The sequence below is a fragment of the Mirounga leonina genome, unplaced genomic scaffold (genome assembly GCF_011800145.1).
Source record: "Mirounga leonina isolate KUSES-001 unplaced genomic scaffold, KU_Mleo_1.0 Mir_173, whole genome shotgun sequence".
NCBI lineage: Eukaryota > Metazoa > Chordata > Mammalia > Carnivora > Phocidae > Mirounga > Mirounga leonina.
In genome coordinates this window covers 17,930,808-17,947,369 of record NW_023270447.1, presented here as the reverse complement: position 1 = coordinate 17,947,369, position 16,562 = coordinate 17,930,808, and the positions used below count along the sequence as shown (strand labels likewise).

At 40.0% G+C, this 16,562-nt stretch overlaps 1 protein-coding gene across 1 annotated transcript in view; it reads left to right on the top strand.

The window, feature by feature from the left end:
* Positions 1–13,044: 13,044 nt before the first annotated feature.
* EPHX4 (epoxide hydrolase 4) overlaps positions 13,045–16,562 on the top strand; it is a 42,746-nt gene continuing 39,228 nt past the window's right edge. Inside the window, exons 1-2 of the mRNA XM_035020140.1 lie at positions 13,045–13,354; positions 15,542–15,627. Of these exons, the coding sequence (XP_034876031.1) occupies positions 13,124–13,354; positions 15,542–15,627 (317 nt within the window). The 5' untranslated portion in view covers positions 13,045–13,123. The remainder of the gene's footprint in view (positions 13,355–15,541; positions 15,628–16,562) is intronic.

The following is a 16,562-nucleotide window of genomic DNA, read 5'->3' as shown; positions in this document are numbered from 1 at the left end:
TCTCCTGAGATTAAGAATTCCTCATATCATGAGATCATATGATACATGTCTTTCTCTGATTCACTTATTTCGCTCAGCATAATACCCTCTAGTTCCATCCATGATGTTGCAAATGGCAAGATTTCAGGGTTTTTTGATGGCTGCATAATATTCCATTGTGTGTGTGTGTATGTATATATATATATACACCACATCTTCTTTATTCATTCATCTGTCGATGGACATCTTGGCTCTTTCCATAGTTTGGCTATTGTGGACATTGCTGCTATAAATATTGGGGTGTACGTAACCCTTCGGATCACTACATTTGTATCTTTGAGGTAAATACCCAGTAGTGCAATTGCTGGGTCATACGGTAGCTCCATTTTCAACTTTTTGAGGAACCTCCATACTGTTTTCCAGAGTGGCTACACCAGCTTGCATTCCCACAAACAGTGTAGGAGGGTTCCCCTTTCTCCGCATCCTCGCCAACATCTGTCGTTTCCTGACTTGTTAATTTTAGCCCTACTGACTGGTGTGAGGTGGTTATCTCATTGAGGTTTTGATTTGGATTTCCCTGATGCCGAGTGATGTTGAGCACTTTTTCATGTGTCTGTTGGCCATTTGGATGTCTTCTTTGGAAAAATGTCTGTTCATGTCTTCTGCCCATTTCTTGATTGGATCATTTGTTCTTTGGGTGTTGAGTTTGATAAGTTCTTTATAGATTTTGGATATTAGCCGTTTATCTGATATATCATTTGCAAATATCTTCTCCCATTCTGTCAGTTGTCTTTTGGTTTTGTTGACTGTTTCTTTTGCTGTGCAAAAGCTTTTTATCTTGATGAAGTTCCAGTAGTTCATTTTTGCCCTTGCTTCCCTTGCCTTTGGCGATGTTTCTAGGAAGAAGCTGCTGTGCCTAAGGTCGAAGAGGTTGCTGCCTGTGTTCTCCTCTAGGATTTTGATGGACTCTTGTCTCACATTTAGGTCTTTCAACCATTTTGAGTCTATTTTTGTGTGTGGTGCAAGGAAATGGTCCAGTTTCATTCTTCTGTATGTGGCTGTCCAATTTTCCCAACACCATTTGTTGAAGAGACCTTTTTCCATTGGACATTCTTTCCTGCTTTGTTGAAGATTAGTTGATCATAGAGTTGAGAGTCCATTTCTGGGCTCTCTATTCTGTTCCATTGATCTATGTGTCTGTTTTTGTGCCAGAACCATACTGTCTTGATGATTATAGCTTTGTAATAGAGCTGGAAGTCCGGAATTGTGATGCCACCAGCTTTGCTTTTCTTTTTCAACATTCCTCTGGCTATTCGGGGACTTTTCTGGTTCCATACAAATTTTAGGATTATTTGTTCCATTTCTTTGAAAAAAGTTGATAGTATCTTGATAGGGATTGCATTAAATGTGTAGATTGGTCTTGGTAGCATTGACATCTTCACAATATCTGTTCTTTCAGTCCATGAGCATGGCAGGTTTTTCCATTCCTTTGTGTCTTCCTCAATTTCTTTCATGAGTATTCTATAGTTTTCTGAGTACAGATTCTTTGCCTCTTTGGTTAGATTTACTCCTGGGTATCTTATGGTTTTGGGTGCAACTGTAAATGGGATCGACTCCTTAATTTCTCTTTCTTCTGTCTTGTTGTTGGTGTATAGGAATGCCACTGATTTCTGTGCATTGATTTTATATCCTGCCAGTTTACTAATTCCTGTATGAGTTCTAGCAGTTTTGGGGTGGAGTCTTTTGGGTTTTCCACATAAAGTATCATAACATCTGCAAAGAGTGAGAGTTTGACTTCTTCTTTGCTGATTTGGATGCCTTTTATTTCTTTTTGTTGTCTGATTGCTGTGGCTAGGACTTCTAATACTATGTTGAATAGCAGTGGTGATAGTGGACATTCCTGCTGTGTTCCTGACCTTAGGGGAAAAGCTCTCAGTTTTTTCCCATTGAGAATGATATTTGCTGTGGGTTTTTCATAGATGGCTTTTATGATATTGAGGTATGTACCCTCTATCCCTATAGTATGAAGAGTTTTGATCAAGAAAGGATGCTGTACTTTGTCAAATGCTTTTCCTGCATCTATTGAGAGGATCGTGTGGTTCTTGTCCTTTCTTTTATTAATGTATTGTATCACATTGATTGATTTGCGGATGTTGAACCAAACTTGCAGCCCAGGGATAAATCCCACTTGGTCGTGGTGAATAATCCTTTTAATGTACTGTTGGATTCTATTGGCTAGTATTTTGGTGAGAATTTTTGAATCCATGTTCATCAGGGATACTGGTCTGTAATTCTCCTTTTTGATGGGGTCTTTGTCTGCTTTTGGGATCAATGTAATGCTGGCCTCATAAAATGAGTTTGGAAGTTTTCCTTCCATTTCTATTTTTTGGAACAGTTTTAGAAGAATAGGTATTAATTCTTCTTTAAATGTTTGGTAGAATTCCCCTGAGAAGCCATCTGGCCCTGGGCTCTTGTTTGTTGGGAGATTTTTGATTATAGCTTCAATTTCCTTAGTGGTTATGGGTCTGTTCAGGTTTTCTATTTCTTCCTAGTTCAGTTTTGGTAGTTTATACATCTCTAGGAATGCATCCATTTCTTCCAGATTATCTAATTTGCTGGCACATAATTGCTCCCAATATGTTCTTATAATTGTTGGTATTTCTTTGGTGTTGGTTGTGATCTTTCCTCTTTCATTCATGATTTTATTTATTTGGGTCCTTTCTCTTTTCTTTTTGCTAAGTCTGGCCAGGGGTTTATCAATCTTATTAATTCTTTCAAAGAACCAGCTCCTAGTTTCGTTGATCTGTTCAACTGTTCTTTTGGTTTCTGTTTCATTGGTTTCTGCTCTGATCTTTATTCTCTTCTCCTGCTGGGTTTAGGCTTTATTTGCTGTTCTTTCTCCAGCTCCTTTAGGTGTAGGGTTAGGTTGTGTACTTGAGACCGTTCTTGTTTCTTGAGAAAGGCTTGTATTGCTATATACTTTCCTCTTAGGACTGCCTTTGCTGCATCCCAAAGATTTTGAACAGTTGTGTTTTCATTTTCATTGATTTCCATGAATTTTTTGAATTCTTCTTTAATTTCCTGGTTGACCCATTCATTCTTTAGTAGGTTGCTCTTTAGCCTCCATGTATTTGAGTTCTTTCCAACTTTCCTCTTGTGATTGAGTTCTAGTTTCAAAGCATTGTGGTCCGAAAATATGCAGGGAATGATCCCAATCTTTTGGTACCAGTTGAGACCTGATTTGGTTCCTAGGATGTGATCTATTCTGGAGAATGTTCCATGGGTACTAGAGAAGAATGTGTATTCTGTTGCTTTGGGATGGAATGTTCTGAATATATCTGTGAAGACCATTTGGTCCAGTGTGTCATTTAAAGCCTTTATTTCCTTGTTGATCTTTTGCTTAGATGATCTGTCCATTTCAGTGAGGGGGGTGTTAAAGTCCCTTACTATTATTGTATTGTTGTCAATATGGTTCTTTGCTTTTGTTATTAATTGGCTTATATAATTGGCTGCTCCCATATTAGGGGCATAGATATTTACAATTGTTAGATCTTCTTGTTAGATGGACCCTTTAAGTAGGATATAGTGAACTTCCTCATCTCTTATTAAAGTCTTTGGTTTAAAATCTAATTTGTCTGATATAAGGATTGCCACCCCAGCTTTCTTTTGGTGTCCATTAGCATGGTAAATGGTTTTCCACACCGCCACTTTCAATCTGGGGGTGTCTTTGGGTCTAAAATGAGTCTCTTGCAGACAGCATATCGATGGGTCTTGTTTTTTTTAATCCAATCTGATACCCTGTGTCTTTTGATTGAGGTATTTAACCCATTTACATTCAGGGTAACTATTGAAGATATGAATTTAGTGCCATTGTATTGCCTGTAAGGTGACTGTTACTGTGTATTGTCTGTGTTCCTTTCTGGTCTATGTTACTTTTAGGCTCTCTCTTTGCTTAGAAGACCTCTTTCAATATTTCTTGTAGGTCTGGTTTTGTGTTTGCAAATTCCTTTAGTTTTTGTTTGTCCTGGAAGCTTTTTATCTCTCCTTCTATTTTCAGTGACAGCCGAGCTGGATATAGTATTCTTGGCTGCATATTTTTCTCATTTAGTGCTCTGAATATATCCTGCCAGTCCTTTCTGGCCTGCCAGGTCTCTGTTGGATAGTTCTGTTGCCAGTCTAATGTTTCTACTATTGTAGGTTACAGATCTCTTGTCCCAAGCTGCGTTCAGGATTTTCTCTTTGTCTCTGAGACTTGTAAGTTCTACTATTAGATGTTGAGGTGTTGACCTATTTTTATTGATTTTGAGGGGGGTTCTCTGTGCCTCCTGGATTTTGATGCCTGTTTCCTTCCCCAAATGAGGGAAGTTCTCTGCTATAATTTCCTCCAATATACCTTCTGCCACTCTCTGTCTTTCTTCTTTTTCTGGGATCACAATTATTCTAATATTGTTTTGTCTTATGGTATCGCTTATCTCTCGAATTCTGCCCTCATGATCCAGTAGTTATTTATCTCTCTTTTTTCTCAGCTTCTTTATTCTCCATCATTTGGTTTTCTATATCACTAATTCTCTCTTCTGCCTCATTTGTCCTAGAAATTAGAGCCTCCATTTTTTATTGCACCTCACTAATAGCCTTTTTGGTTTCGACTTGGTTAGATTTTAGTTCTTTTATTTCTCCAGAAAAGGTTTCTCTAGTATCTTCCATGCTTTTTTCAAGCCCAGCTAGTATCTTTATAATCGTCATTCTGAACTCTAGTTCCGACATCTTACTAATGTCTGTATTGATTAGGTCCCTGGCAGTCAGTACTGCCTCTTGTTTTTTTTTTTTTTTTTTTTTTGAGGTGAGTTTTTCCATCTTGTCATTTTGTCCAGAGGAGAATAGATGAATGAGAGAACAAAATGGTAACAGGGTAACAACAACCCCAGAAAAATATACACTAAACAAATCGGAAGAGACCTGAAACCAGGGGAAAAGAAAGGGAAAGAAAGAAAAAAGAAAAAGAAAAAAGAATATGATCAAATATGATCAGGCTGGTAAATAGATCAGTGCCACACACTAGATTTGGGGCGTATTTTGGTCTGTTAGAAGAAACTGCCTCCCAAAATTTTAAAGAAAGAAAAACTTCTATATGTACAAAAATAAGGGTAAATACAATGAAGGGATGGAATATGACTGTGAAGATGAAAATTATAAAAGATTTTATAGAAGGAATTGATAAGATAAGAAGTTGGTTGAAAAAAGAAAGAAGAGAAATTTAAAAAAAAAAAGGGAGAGAATGTGATCAGGCAGGAGACTAGAACAAAGCCATACACTAGAGATTTAGGGTATATTTTGGTCTGTGAAGAAACTGTATCCCAAAATTTTAAAGAGAGAGCAACTTATATATACACCAAAAATAAGGTTAACTACAATAAAGGGATAGAATATGACTCTAAAAATGAAAAATAAAAAAGATTTTTAAAAAAGGAATTGATAAGATGTTGGTTGAAAAAGGGAAAAAGAAAAATTCAAAAGAAGTAGAAAAAGAAAAAAAGAAATTAAAAAAATTAACTTTGGAAGACTAAAGAATCATGGGGAAAAAGCCATGGATTCTCTGTGCAGTATTCCCCTGGTGCGGGAGTTCTGCCGTTCTCATTGATCGGTAAAGTTGGTCTTGTCTGGCTGTTCTAGCTGATCTTCTGGGGGAGGGGCCTGTTGCCATGGTTCCCAAATGTCTTTGCCGGAGGCGGAATTGCCCCGCCCTTGCCCCCTCCCGGCTAAGTAATCTGCTCGGGTTTGCTCTCAGGGGCTTTTGTTCCCTGTGAGCTTTCCGTACAGCTTTGGAGGCCGAGAGTGAAATGGCAGCCTCCCAATCTCCGCCCCAGAGGAGTCGAGAACTCGGGCCCCGCTCCTCAGTGCACCCCCAAAGAAAAGCAGTCAGTCACTCCCGACTCCCTGGTCTCCAGCTGCAGTCCATGCTCACCCGGCTTGTGACCGTATGTTTCTGTCTCTGGCACCCGAACCCATGTGGAGTCTCCAAACCCAGCAGATCCTTGCGGTGCGCTCCCGCGCCACTCCTCCCAGGGGAAGAAGGTGAGCCTCCCCGGATCTGCCGCTTGTTGGGTCCCTGCTGGAGGAGCAGTGGCCCAACTGTGCCACGGATCACGGTTTATGGCCACCCCGAGCTGAGAGCCGGCGCCTGGGCTCCACCTCTGCAGCCGGCTTCCCTACTCTGTTACCTGGGAGCTCTGGCGCACTCAGGCACCCCCGGTCTTTCTGTGACCCCAAGGGTCCTGAGACCACACTGTCCCGGAGGGTTCCACCCCCCACTTAGCCACAGGAGTGATGTCCCTCAGCGGAGCAGACTTTTAAAAGTTCCGATTTTGTGCTCCGTGGTTCTATCACTTGCCAGAAGCGGCCGACGGAGGCCCCCTCCCCCACTGTCTGTCCTCCCGAATATCACCTCAGATTCACTTCTCCGCACATCCTACCTTCCAGAAAGTGGTCGCTTTTCTGTTCAGAGTTGCTGCTATTCTTTTCTTCGATCTCCTGTTGAGTTTGTAGGTGTTCAGAATGGTTTGAACCCCATCTAGCTGAATTCCTGGGACCAGACGAAATTTAGGTCCCTACTCCTCCGCCATCTTGCTCCTCCTCCAAATTCACAACATTTCTTAAATTAATCTGAGGGCTGAGATTGCAGGGTAACAATAACCTGAAATCTAAGAAAAGACAAATGCATCAAAGGAGAGAGAGGACATAAGTACTGACTTACCTGAGGCAGATGTCACCAAATGCTATATAATCTGGTAACAAAAACAAACAAGCAAACAAAATAATCTAAAAGTAACAAATTCCTAAAGGCTGGGTGTAGGCTAGTTCAGAATATAGAACCCCTGACAGCACAAGAGAAATCTGCAACAACTCGCTGATTCTTCTTCTCTGCAGACCTCATCAGTACTTACAAGAAGGTTTTGGGGGGCAGGATGAGGTTCTGAGAAAGTGATCCTCCTGATACAGGCCTGGAAGAGAATAGCACCAGACATAGGAAAAGCACAAAGACTTCTCCAGATCCTTCTTCTCTGTCTTCCTTAAGGAATATAAGCCTTAAGCTTCTGGTTGAAGAAGAGCAAACCCTGTCGCCTAACTAGGGCACTGATGAAGACCTATTGCAGCTAGGGGGGAGGAAAACAGAAATAAATCCTCTAATGTAGGACAAGGGCAGGAAATACATCATGGGTCCAGACCATTAGAGAGTCCCTGTCACTGGGGACAGGAAAGAATCATTGAGAAGATCCCACCCTCATATCCAAGATACCCTGATATCCTGATATCCATCGTGCCTGCCTGTGAGGCTAAATTAGGACAGCAGAGAATGCCCCTCTACCCCCTGCCCTTCCTACCACCACAGTAATAAGCATTCAGTAATGAAAGCAGTCTACTGCTATCAGAGAGGTAAAAGCATGGAGAGAGACCATCTCTGTATTACTTATCACTAAGCATAAATAAAGACTTAAAGATGAGCATGTAGCAAAACAAACAAAAGCTGAAAGAATTTATTGTCAGCAGACCTATTCTACAAGAAAGCCTAAAGGAAGTTCTCTGGTAGAAGGAATATGACACCAGACAGAAACTTATATATCTATATAATGAATGAAGAACACTGAGAATAGCATAACTGGAAGTAATTATAAAATTCATTTTATCTTATTTATAAATGCCCCAAAATATAACTGTCTAAAGTAGAAATAGTAGCATTGATAGATCTGAAAGAAAGAAAGAAAGAAAGAAAGAAAGAAAGAAAGAAAGAAAGAAAGAAAGAAAAAAGAAATCCATCATTACAGATAGATTTTAACATTCTTCTCTCAGCAATTGATAGAACAAATAGACAGATAATCAGTAAGGTTCCTGATAGTCCTGAACAGCATTGCCAACCAATTTACCTAATTAACATTTATGCTGCACTCCAGGTAACAACTTTTCAAATACAGTTGGAACATTCACCAAAATAGACCATATTCAGAGACATAAAGCAAACCTTGACAAATTTAAAAGAACAGGTAGTTTTGAAGGTAAACTCTTGGAATATACCATATTTAAACTAGAAATTAACAACAAAAAGATCATCTGCAAAATTGTCCAAAATATTTGGAAATTAAGCCATAAATTCAACGACTTAAGTGAAATACATAAAATTCTTAAGAGACACAAACTGGCAAAGAAAAAGCAGATCACCTGAATAGTCCTATAACTTTTAAATAGATTGCATTGTATTTTATTTTAAGATTTTATTTATTTCTTTATTTGTCAGAGAGAGAGAGAAAGAGAGCACACACAAGCAGGGGGAGTGGCAGGCAGAGGGAGAAGCAGGCTCCCTGCTGAGCAAGGAGCCTGACATGGGACTCGATTCCACAACCCTGGGATCATGACCTGAGCCAAAGGCAGACGCTTAGCTGGCTAAGCCACCCAGGCTTTATCACCGATTGAATTACATTTTAAAACCTTAAAAAAAAAAAAAAAATTAAAAAAACAACTTGAGACCTAGATGGCTTTTTTGGAGAATTCTACCAAACATTTAAGGAAGAAATTATATCAATTTTATATAAATTCTTCCAGAATATATAAAAAGATAAATAAGAAATATAGATACAAAAATCATCAACCAAATATTAACAAGTTGATTTCAGCAATATATAAAAAAATATAGTACTTCATGACCAAGTAGGGTTTAATCTGGGAACGAAAGTCTGGTTCAACATTCAAAAAATGTTATATGTAGGGGCGCCTGGGTGGCTCAGTTGGTTAAGCGACTGCCTTCGGCTCAGGTCATGATCCTGGAGTCCCGGGATTGAGTCCTGCATCGGGCTCCCTGCTCGGTGGGGAGACTGCTTCTCCCTCTGGCCCTCCCGCGTCTCATGCTCTCTCTATCTCATTCTCTCTCTTAAATAAGTAAATAAATAAAATCTTTTTTAAAAATGTTATATGTAGAGACTCTTAACTATGGGAAACAAACTGAGGGTTGCTGGAGGGGAGTTTGGTAGGGGGATGGGGTAACTGGGTGATGGGCATTAAGGAGGGCACTTGATGTAATGAGCACTGGATGTTATATGCAACTGATGAATCACTAAATTCTACCTCTAAACTAATAATACACTATAGGTTAATTAAATTGAATTTAAATTAAAAATTTAAATTTTTTTAAAGATTTTATTTGTTTATTTGACAGCGAGAGAGAGACAGTGAGAGAGGGAACACAAGCAGAGCGAGTGGGAGAGGGAGAAGCACGCTTCCCGCTGAGCAGGGAACCCAATGCGGTGCTCAATCCCAGGACCCTGGGATCATAACCTGAGCCAAAGGCATATGCTTAACGACTGAGCCACCCAGGTGCCCCCAAAATGTAAAAATTTTATATGTAATTAACTATATTAAAAGATTAAAGAGGAAAAACTTTGATTATCTCAAGAGAAACAAATGCCCTTTGACAAAATTCAACCTCCATTTATGAAAAAAAACCTCTCAGAAACTAGAAATAGAAAAGAACTTCCTCGGGCGCCTGGGTGGCTCAGTTGGTTAGGCGACTGCCTTCGGTTCAGGTCATGATCCTGGAGTCCCGGGATCGAGTCCCGCATCGGGCTCCCTGCTCAGCAGGGAGTCTGCTTCTCCCTCTGACCCTCCTCCCTCTCATGCTCTCTGTCTCTCATTCTCTCTCTCTCAAATAAATAAATAAAATCTTTAAAAAAAAAAAAAAGAAAAGAACTTCCTCAACATGATAAATGGTGTCTTTAGCTAATATTATGTTTAATAGTGAAAGATGAATGTTTTCCCCTGAAGATCAGGAATAAGGTAAAGATATCCATTCTCACTACTCCTATTCATTATTTATTGTATTGGAGGTCCTAGCCAGTGCAATATGGCGAGAAGAAGAAATAAAAGACAAATATGTAGGAAGGAAGAAATAAAACTGTCTCTATTCACAGATGACATGGTTATCCACAAAAAATTCCAAAGACTCTTTAAAAAAGTTACTAGAACTAGTAAGTGAGTTTAACAAGGTCTCAGAATCCAAGACAAAAAAAAAAAAAAACAAAAACACAAAAATCATGTTTCTTTATACTAGTAATAAGCAACTGGAAATTGAAAAAAGTAGTATTGACAATAATATATAAAAAAAGAAATACTTAGGTCTAAATATTACAAAATATATGCAATATTTGTATGTTTTAAACAGTGAAAGATATCAAAGAAGATCTAAATAAATGAAGTGATATATCATGTTCATGGATTGAGCATAATATTGTTAAAATATCAGTTTTCTCCAAAATGATTAATTTTTGCCTAAAATGACAAACTAATACTAAAACTTTTTTTGAAAAGGTAAGTAAGCAGAATAGGCAAAACAATTTTTATAAAGAAGAACAAAGTCTAAGGACTCATTCTACCTGAATTCTAGACCTACTATACTACTTTCAAAAGTCATGACAAGTGTGGTATTGAAGAAAATATAGCCATATGGATCAATGAAACAGACTAGAGGCTTAGAAATAGTCCCATACGTCAAGTGATTTTCAGCAAAGGTGCAAAAGCAATTCAACAGAGAAAGAACATTCTTTTCAACAAAGGGTGCCAAAACAATTACATATCCACATGCAAAACATAAATGTTAATCCATACTTTGTACCCTATACAAAAATTAACTCAAAATGGATCATAGACTTGGTTCCTTGAAAAATTAAAAATAGAATTACCATATGATCCAGTAATTGCACTTACCAGGTATTTACCCAAAGAATACAAAAATACTAATTCAAATATGTACCCCTATGCTTATTGCAACATTATTTACAATAGCCAAATTATGGAAACAGTCCAAATGTCCATCTGTAGATGAATGGATAAATATGTGATACACACACACACACACACAGGAATATTACTCAGCCATAAAAAAGAACGAAATCTTACCATTTGCAACAACATGGATGGATCTAGGGGGTATAATGCTAAGCAAGTAAGTTAGAGAAAGACAGATACCATATGATTCCACTCACATGTGGAATTTAAGAAACAAAACAAATGAACAAATAAAAAAAGAGACACACCAAAAAAGAGACTCTTAGCTATAGAGAACAAACTGATGGTTACCAGAGGGGAGGTAGGTGGGGGATGGGTGAAATAGATGATGGGAATTAAGAGTACACCTATCCTGATGAGCACTGAGTAATATATAGAATTGTTGAATCACTATATTGTACACCTGAAACTAATATAAAACTGTATGTTAACTATACTGGAATTAAAATTTTAAAAATAATAAAATAAAACTTGGGGAAAGTTGAAGAAAAATGGTTCATAGATCTAAATATAAAAAATAAAAACATAAAACTTCTACAAGAAAACATAAGGGAAAGAAATCCTGCTGACCTTGAGTTATGAAAAGATTTCTTACATTAAAGGCCAAAAGTACCATCCATAAAAGAAAAAAAGTGATACATGAGATGGCATCAAAATTAAGAAACTCGGGGGGGTGAGGGGGGACCTGGCTGGTTCAATGCATAGAACATGTGACTCTTGATCTAGGGGTTGTGAGTTCAAACCCCACATTGGGCGTGGAGCCTACTTAAAAAGAATAAATAAATAAATAAATAAATAAATAAATAAATAAATAAATAAATAAAATAAATAATTTTTTTTAAAAAAAATTAAGAAATTCTCCTCTTCAAAAGTCTCTGTTATAGGAATGAAAAGACACAGTCTGGGAAGATGTTTGCAAATCTCATGATGTATGATAAAGGATTTGTATCCAAAATATATAGAGAACTCTTGAATTCAACAGTAGGAAAACAAACAACACAATTTTTAAAAATGCATAAAAGATTTTAACAGACACTTTGTCAAAGAATATATTTGATGGCATTCAAGTACATAAAGATGCCCACACATTATTAGTCACTAGGGAAATGTAAATTAAAATCTCAACGAGATACTACACACCTCTTAGAATTGCCAAAATTAAAAAGATTTTTTTGACAATACCAAGTTCTTGCAAGAATATAGCCCTACCATAATTCTTACACATAGCTGGTATGTATTCGAAATTGTACAGCCACTTTGGAAGCCAGTTTGGCAGTTTCTCATAAAATTAAATGCAACTTACCACCTGACCTAGCAATCTCACTTCTAAGTACTTACCCAGGTGAAAGGAAAACATGTTCACACAAAAACTTCACACGAGTGTTTATAGTGGCTTTATTCATAATCACAAAGTGGAAAAAACTCAAACGTCCTTTAACTCGGAAATGGATAAACAATATGACACATTCATTCAATGAAAACTAACAAGCAATAAAAAAAGAAACTATGTAACAGCATAGCTGAATCTCAGATGCATTACGCTAAATGAAAAGAAGCCAAAAATAAAAGGTTACATATTATTTGATTCCATTTATATAAGAGTCTTGCAAAGGAAAGACTTACAGGGATAGAAAACAGACCAGGGCTTTCCAGAGGCTTGCCTTTAGAACCAGAGAGGCCTGGCTGGGCTGATAACCACTCTGAACCTTGTTGGAGAGTATCAACACCGTCAGAAGAATGTTAGGAATGAATAAAGTAATAATATCCGTCATACAGTATGAAAATCGTCCTTCACTGCCTCTCTTCCCCGCGCCCCATAATTCTATGATCCAGAAAAAGGCCTAATGAAATTGCACCAGTTGACTGGGCAATGAGAGGACTTGAACACTGGTCAAAGTAAGAGCGGCGCTTCCTTCTGCGCTTCCCAGGATGATTTGGGAAAGTCTCCCCTTCATCTTCCCCACAGGTGAGCGCTTTAGAACTGGGATCACACTCTGCGGAGGAAGGCCGGTCCCAGCCTCGCCCAGGCCGGGGCGGAACCCGCAGCGCAGGGGGTCTGCCCAGCGGCGCTCCCGGGCAGGGCGCCGCGCCCCGGAGCGCGCACCGTGAGTGCGGGAGCCCGCGGCCGGGCCACGGGACGCCGGCCGAGCGCAGCCGCCCCGGGGGCCCGCGGGGAGGCGCGCGCGGAGCCGGCTCCCGCGGAGCGGCTGGCGGGCCTGGCGCGCCGCCGCGCGGGCTGTCTCGCTCCGGAGCCCGAGCGAGCGCCGCTGCTCCCGCGTCCCCGAAGGGCAGCGGGCCCGGCCGCCGGCCCCGCCCGATGGCGAGGCTGCGGGATTGCCTGCTCCGCCTGACGGCCACGATCCGGTCCCTGCTCTTCTGGTCCCTGGTCTACTGCTACTGCGGGCTCTGCGCCTCCGTCTACCTGCTCAAACTTTTGTGGAGCATCGGCAAGGGACCCGCGCAGACCTTCCGGAGGGCCGCCCGGGAACACCCTCCCGCGTGTTTGAACGACCCCTCTTTGGGTACCCACTGCTACGTGCGGATCAAGGTGAAGGCCGGCGCGGGCCCGGCGGTATCGGGAGGGAACGTGACGGCCATGAGGGCAGAGAGCGCTGGGCTGCTCCTTCCATGACGCCCAGCGTCCCCTAGTGTTCCTGGGGCTCGCAAGAGCGCGCGGCGGGGACCGGGCAGATGCCAGGGGGAGGCAAGGCAAGGGGGGCGAGGTGTGGCGGGAGAGGGGTCGGGACCGTGTCTGTGTGTGTGTGTGAGAGAGAGAGACAGAGAGAATGAGAATAGGTTATGAGGAGGTTCTCTCATCAGGGTCCTATATATCTATTACTGTCCCCTCCTGCTCCACCGCAACAACCCAGAATAATTCTGCTCTCTCTAAGGGAAGGCTGTCTCCTGTCACCCTTTTGCCCTTTAGAGCTCAGATCAGCTGTAGGGAATTGTTCCTGGTCGTGCCCTACTGTCTCATGAGGCTGTCCTTGCCTAAATTTTAGAGATTGGAAGAGTAAATAGAATAAGTCATTGGAAATAGGACTTTATTCAGAGTAGCAGAATGGAACACGCAGAGATGACCTAACCAGCATGAAACAATAAATAAATGGTGTATGTTTGTGAGCAAGGAAGCAGACTTATGAAGTCAGAGACCAAAGGAATGGAATAAAAAGTAAATGTCAACCATGCATTCAGACTGGAGCTGTTCATGCTTATCCCAAGCCTCCTGGCAGCCCACAGATATTCCATTTCCTGAGGCTCCAGGTGGTGAAGGGATATGGCCCTTCAGGAGGCACCCTGCAGTCTGACTCACAGGCCTTTCAAAACTAGCCTTTTTTTGAGGGGATATTTATGTCACCGAAGTGCAGGATTCCTATTAGGAGCTAGATGGTCCAACTGCTAGAGTTCAAAAGAGCAAGGGCACATTTTTCTTACCCTTATTCAGCCTGGGGTTGGTATGAGAATGAAATGAATTGATATTTGTAAAACAAACAGACAAACCCAAATAAACAAAAACTTAGAACAGTGCCTAGTATATAGTAAGTGAATTAATTATTTGTTCACTAAGTCCAGTCAAGTGGCCAAGACTCATCACCAATAAAAAGTTATTGAACTTCTAGAAAGGCATTCTGCAGTTGAGGGCAAAGTCAAATTTGTTATCTTAGTCCAACCTGAGGAGGAGAAGCAGTGAAAAAGAGTCATCTGGAATTTCTCATAATGCATTTCCTCTTAATCTGGCTACCTAAAGAGTTTCCCCAGAGACAGAACCAAGGAGTGGAAAGAACATTGTCCTGTAAGGTAGGACAGAATGGGGTTCTGGTCACAGCCCTGCTCCCAACCACCTTTATGACCCATGTTGAACTTTAGTTTCCAAATCTGTAAAAATGATAGGGTTGAATTAAATGACCTTGTAAGATTTTTTTTTTTTCACATCTGGAAACCCTCTTGCTTGGGTTACCTGATATAAAACTCAGTCTCTGTGCTCATCTTTTGGTTCTTGGTTTCTTTCTTCACTTCTTTCTGAATTTTTGTTTTCCTTTCTTGCCTTTTTTCTCCATTTTCTTCTTTTCAGTTTGCTTTTTATTTGCTGTATTCCTGTCTCACTCCCATGCCTTTTATTTTCCTTGGGCAGTCTTGTCTCCCACATGCAGAGAGAAGTCTTGAGCACTCAGAGAATTCTGCTGTTAGAAATACATTGACATGACATGAGGAGCAGGAAGCAAGGGGAGCTGTACATGCAACTCTCGACTTAAAATAATAATGTGGGAAGGAGAGAACTAAAAATAAGGAAAGGAGGTGTGAATTATATAACGATGGCACAGCTCTTGACGGGCAAGCTGAGAAAAGTACATGACTAGGAGGTAAACATGGCAAGAATATAAATTCAGATCAGAATTATTTACATGTCCTGTGGAATTTGAATGAGATGAAATGTGACACATCAGTAAGATGAAAGTCACAAATTGTGACATTGTTTCAGAAGCTTGTAATGTATAAATTGACCTTGTAGGTAGAACAAGAAGGGAAGGTACTATAAAGGGAATGTCAACAAAAGTAAATCTAATTTACTCTATTAATAAATCATGGAGCTTTTTTCTTTTTGAAATTTAATATTTTATTTCTTGATATTAAAAATAATGCAAGTGAGCTTTTTCTTTAATGAAATGGAAATACTAAATGCACTACTTTTGGCAAAATATCACTAAAATTCCATGCCCTCTATTTTGTACTGCAGGATTCGGGGTTAAGATTTCATTATGTTGCTGCTGGTGAAAGAGGCAAACCACTTATGCTGCTGCTTCACGGATTTCCAGAATTCTGGTAAACTTACCAACCAACTTTTTCTTTTGCAGTAAGGACTTGGCTAATCACAGTGTCATTTTCTTGTTAAGACTTTTAATCGACCTTACTTTATGGTCTCTTACCCAGTTATCCTTCCTGAATGCTCCTGAATCACAGGGATGGTTTTCCCGCTATTCTAAAGAAATGTGCATGATACCAGCCTAATTTCCTTCCCTCCCTCCCTCCCTCCCTTCCTTCTTTCCTTCCTTCCTCTTTCTCTCTTTCTTTCTTTGTGAAAAATTAAAAGAAGTATTGTTTAGTGTTTCAAATTTCTGAACTAGCTACAAAACAGTTTTTATAGCATCTACTGTGGACAATATGCCACATCGGGCAGGGAAAGGAGATTGAAAAGAAACCAAAGGTATAGAGTGCCTAGTATCTGGAAGGTCTGGGAGAAGCCTCAGGTGAGGGGAAAGTGGAGAAAGAAGAGGACTCTTGGAAACTGAGGATGAACTATTTCCTATGCATGTAGCAACAGGCTCATATGAATGCAGGATAAATTAAGGACCTAAATATTTCACATTAGGAAGAAACCTATAACCAAAAATATACAGTTGCTAGTTACCTAGGAGAAAATGTTCTGTTCTCCTTTGAACCTCACAGAGCCAAATAAGTACAGATGAAAGCAACATATGATTAAACTTTTAAAAAATGAATATCTTTTTAAAAGATGCTACATATGGTGGTGAAAGACAACCAGGCTTTTGATAACACAAGGCTATGATCTTGAGACAGTCCACGAACTAAATGCAAAGAAATAGATGAAAAATAATCATATCCTCTGAGCTGACTGAAAGGCAGAATATGTTGTATCTTTTGAAAGGTCTGGGATGATGCCCCGTCCCCAAATTTCTCCCATATTATCACTCTTAACACCTGGGAATTTCACCATTACGTATTCTGCACCTCCTTCA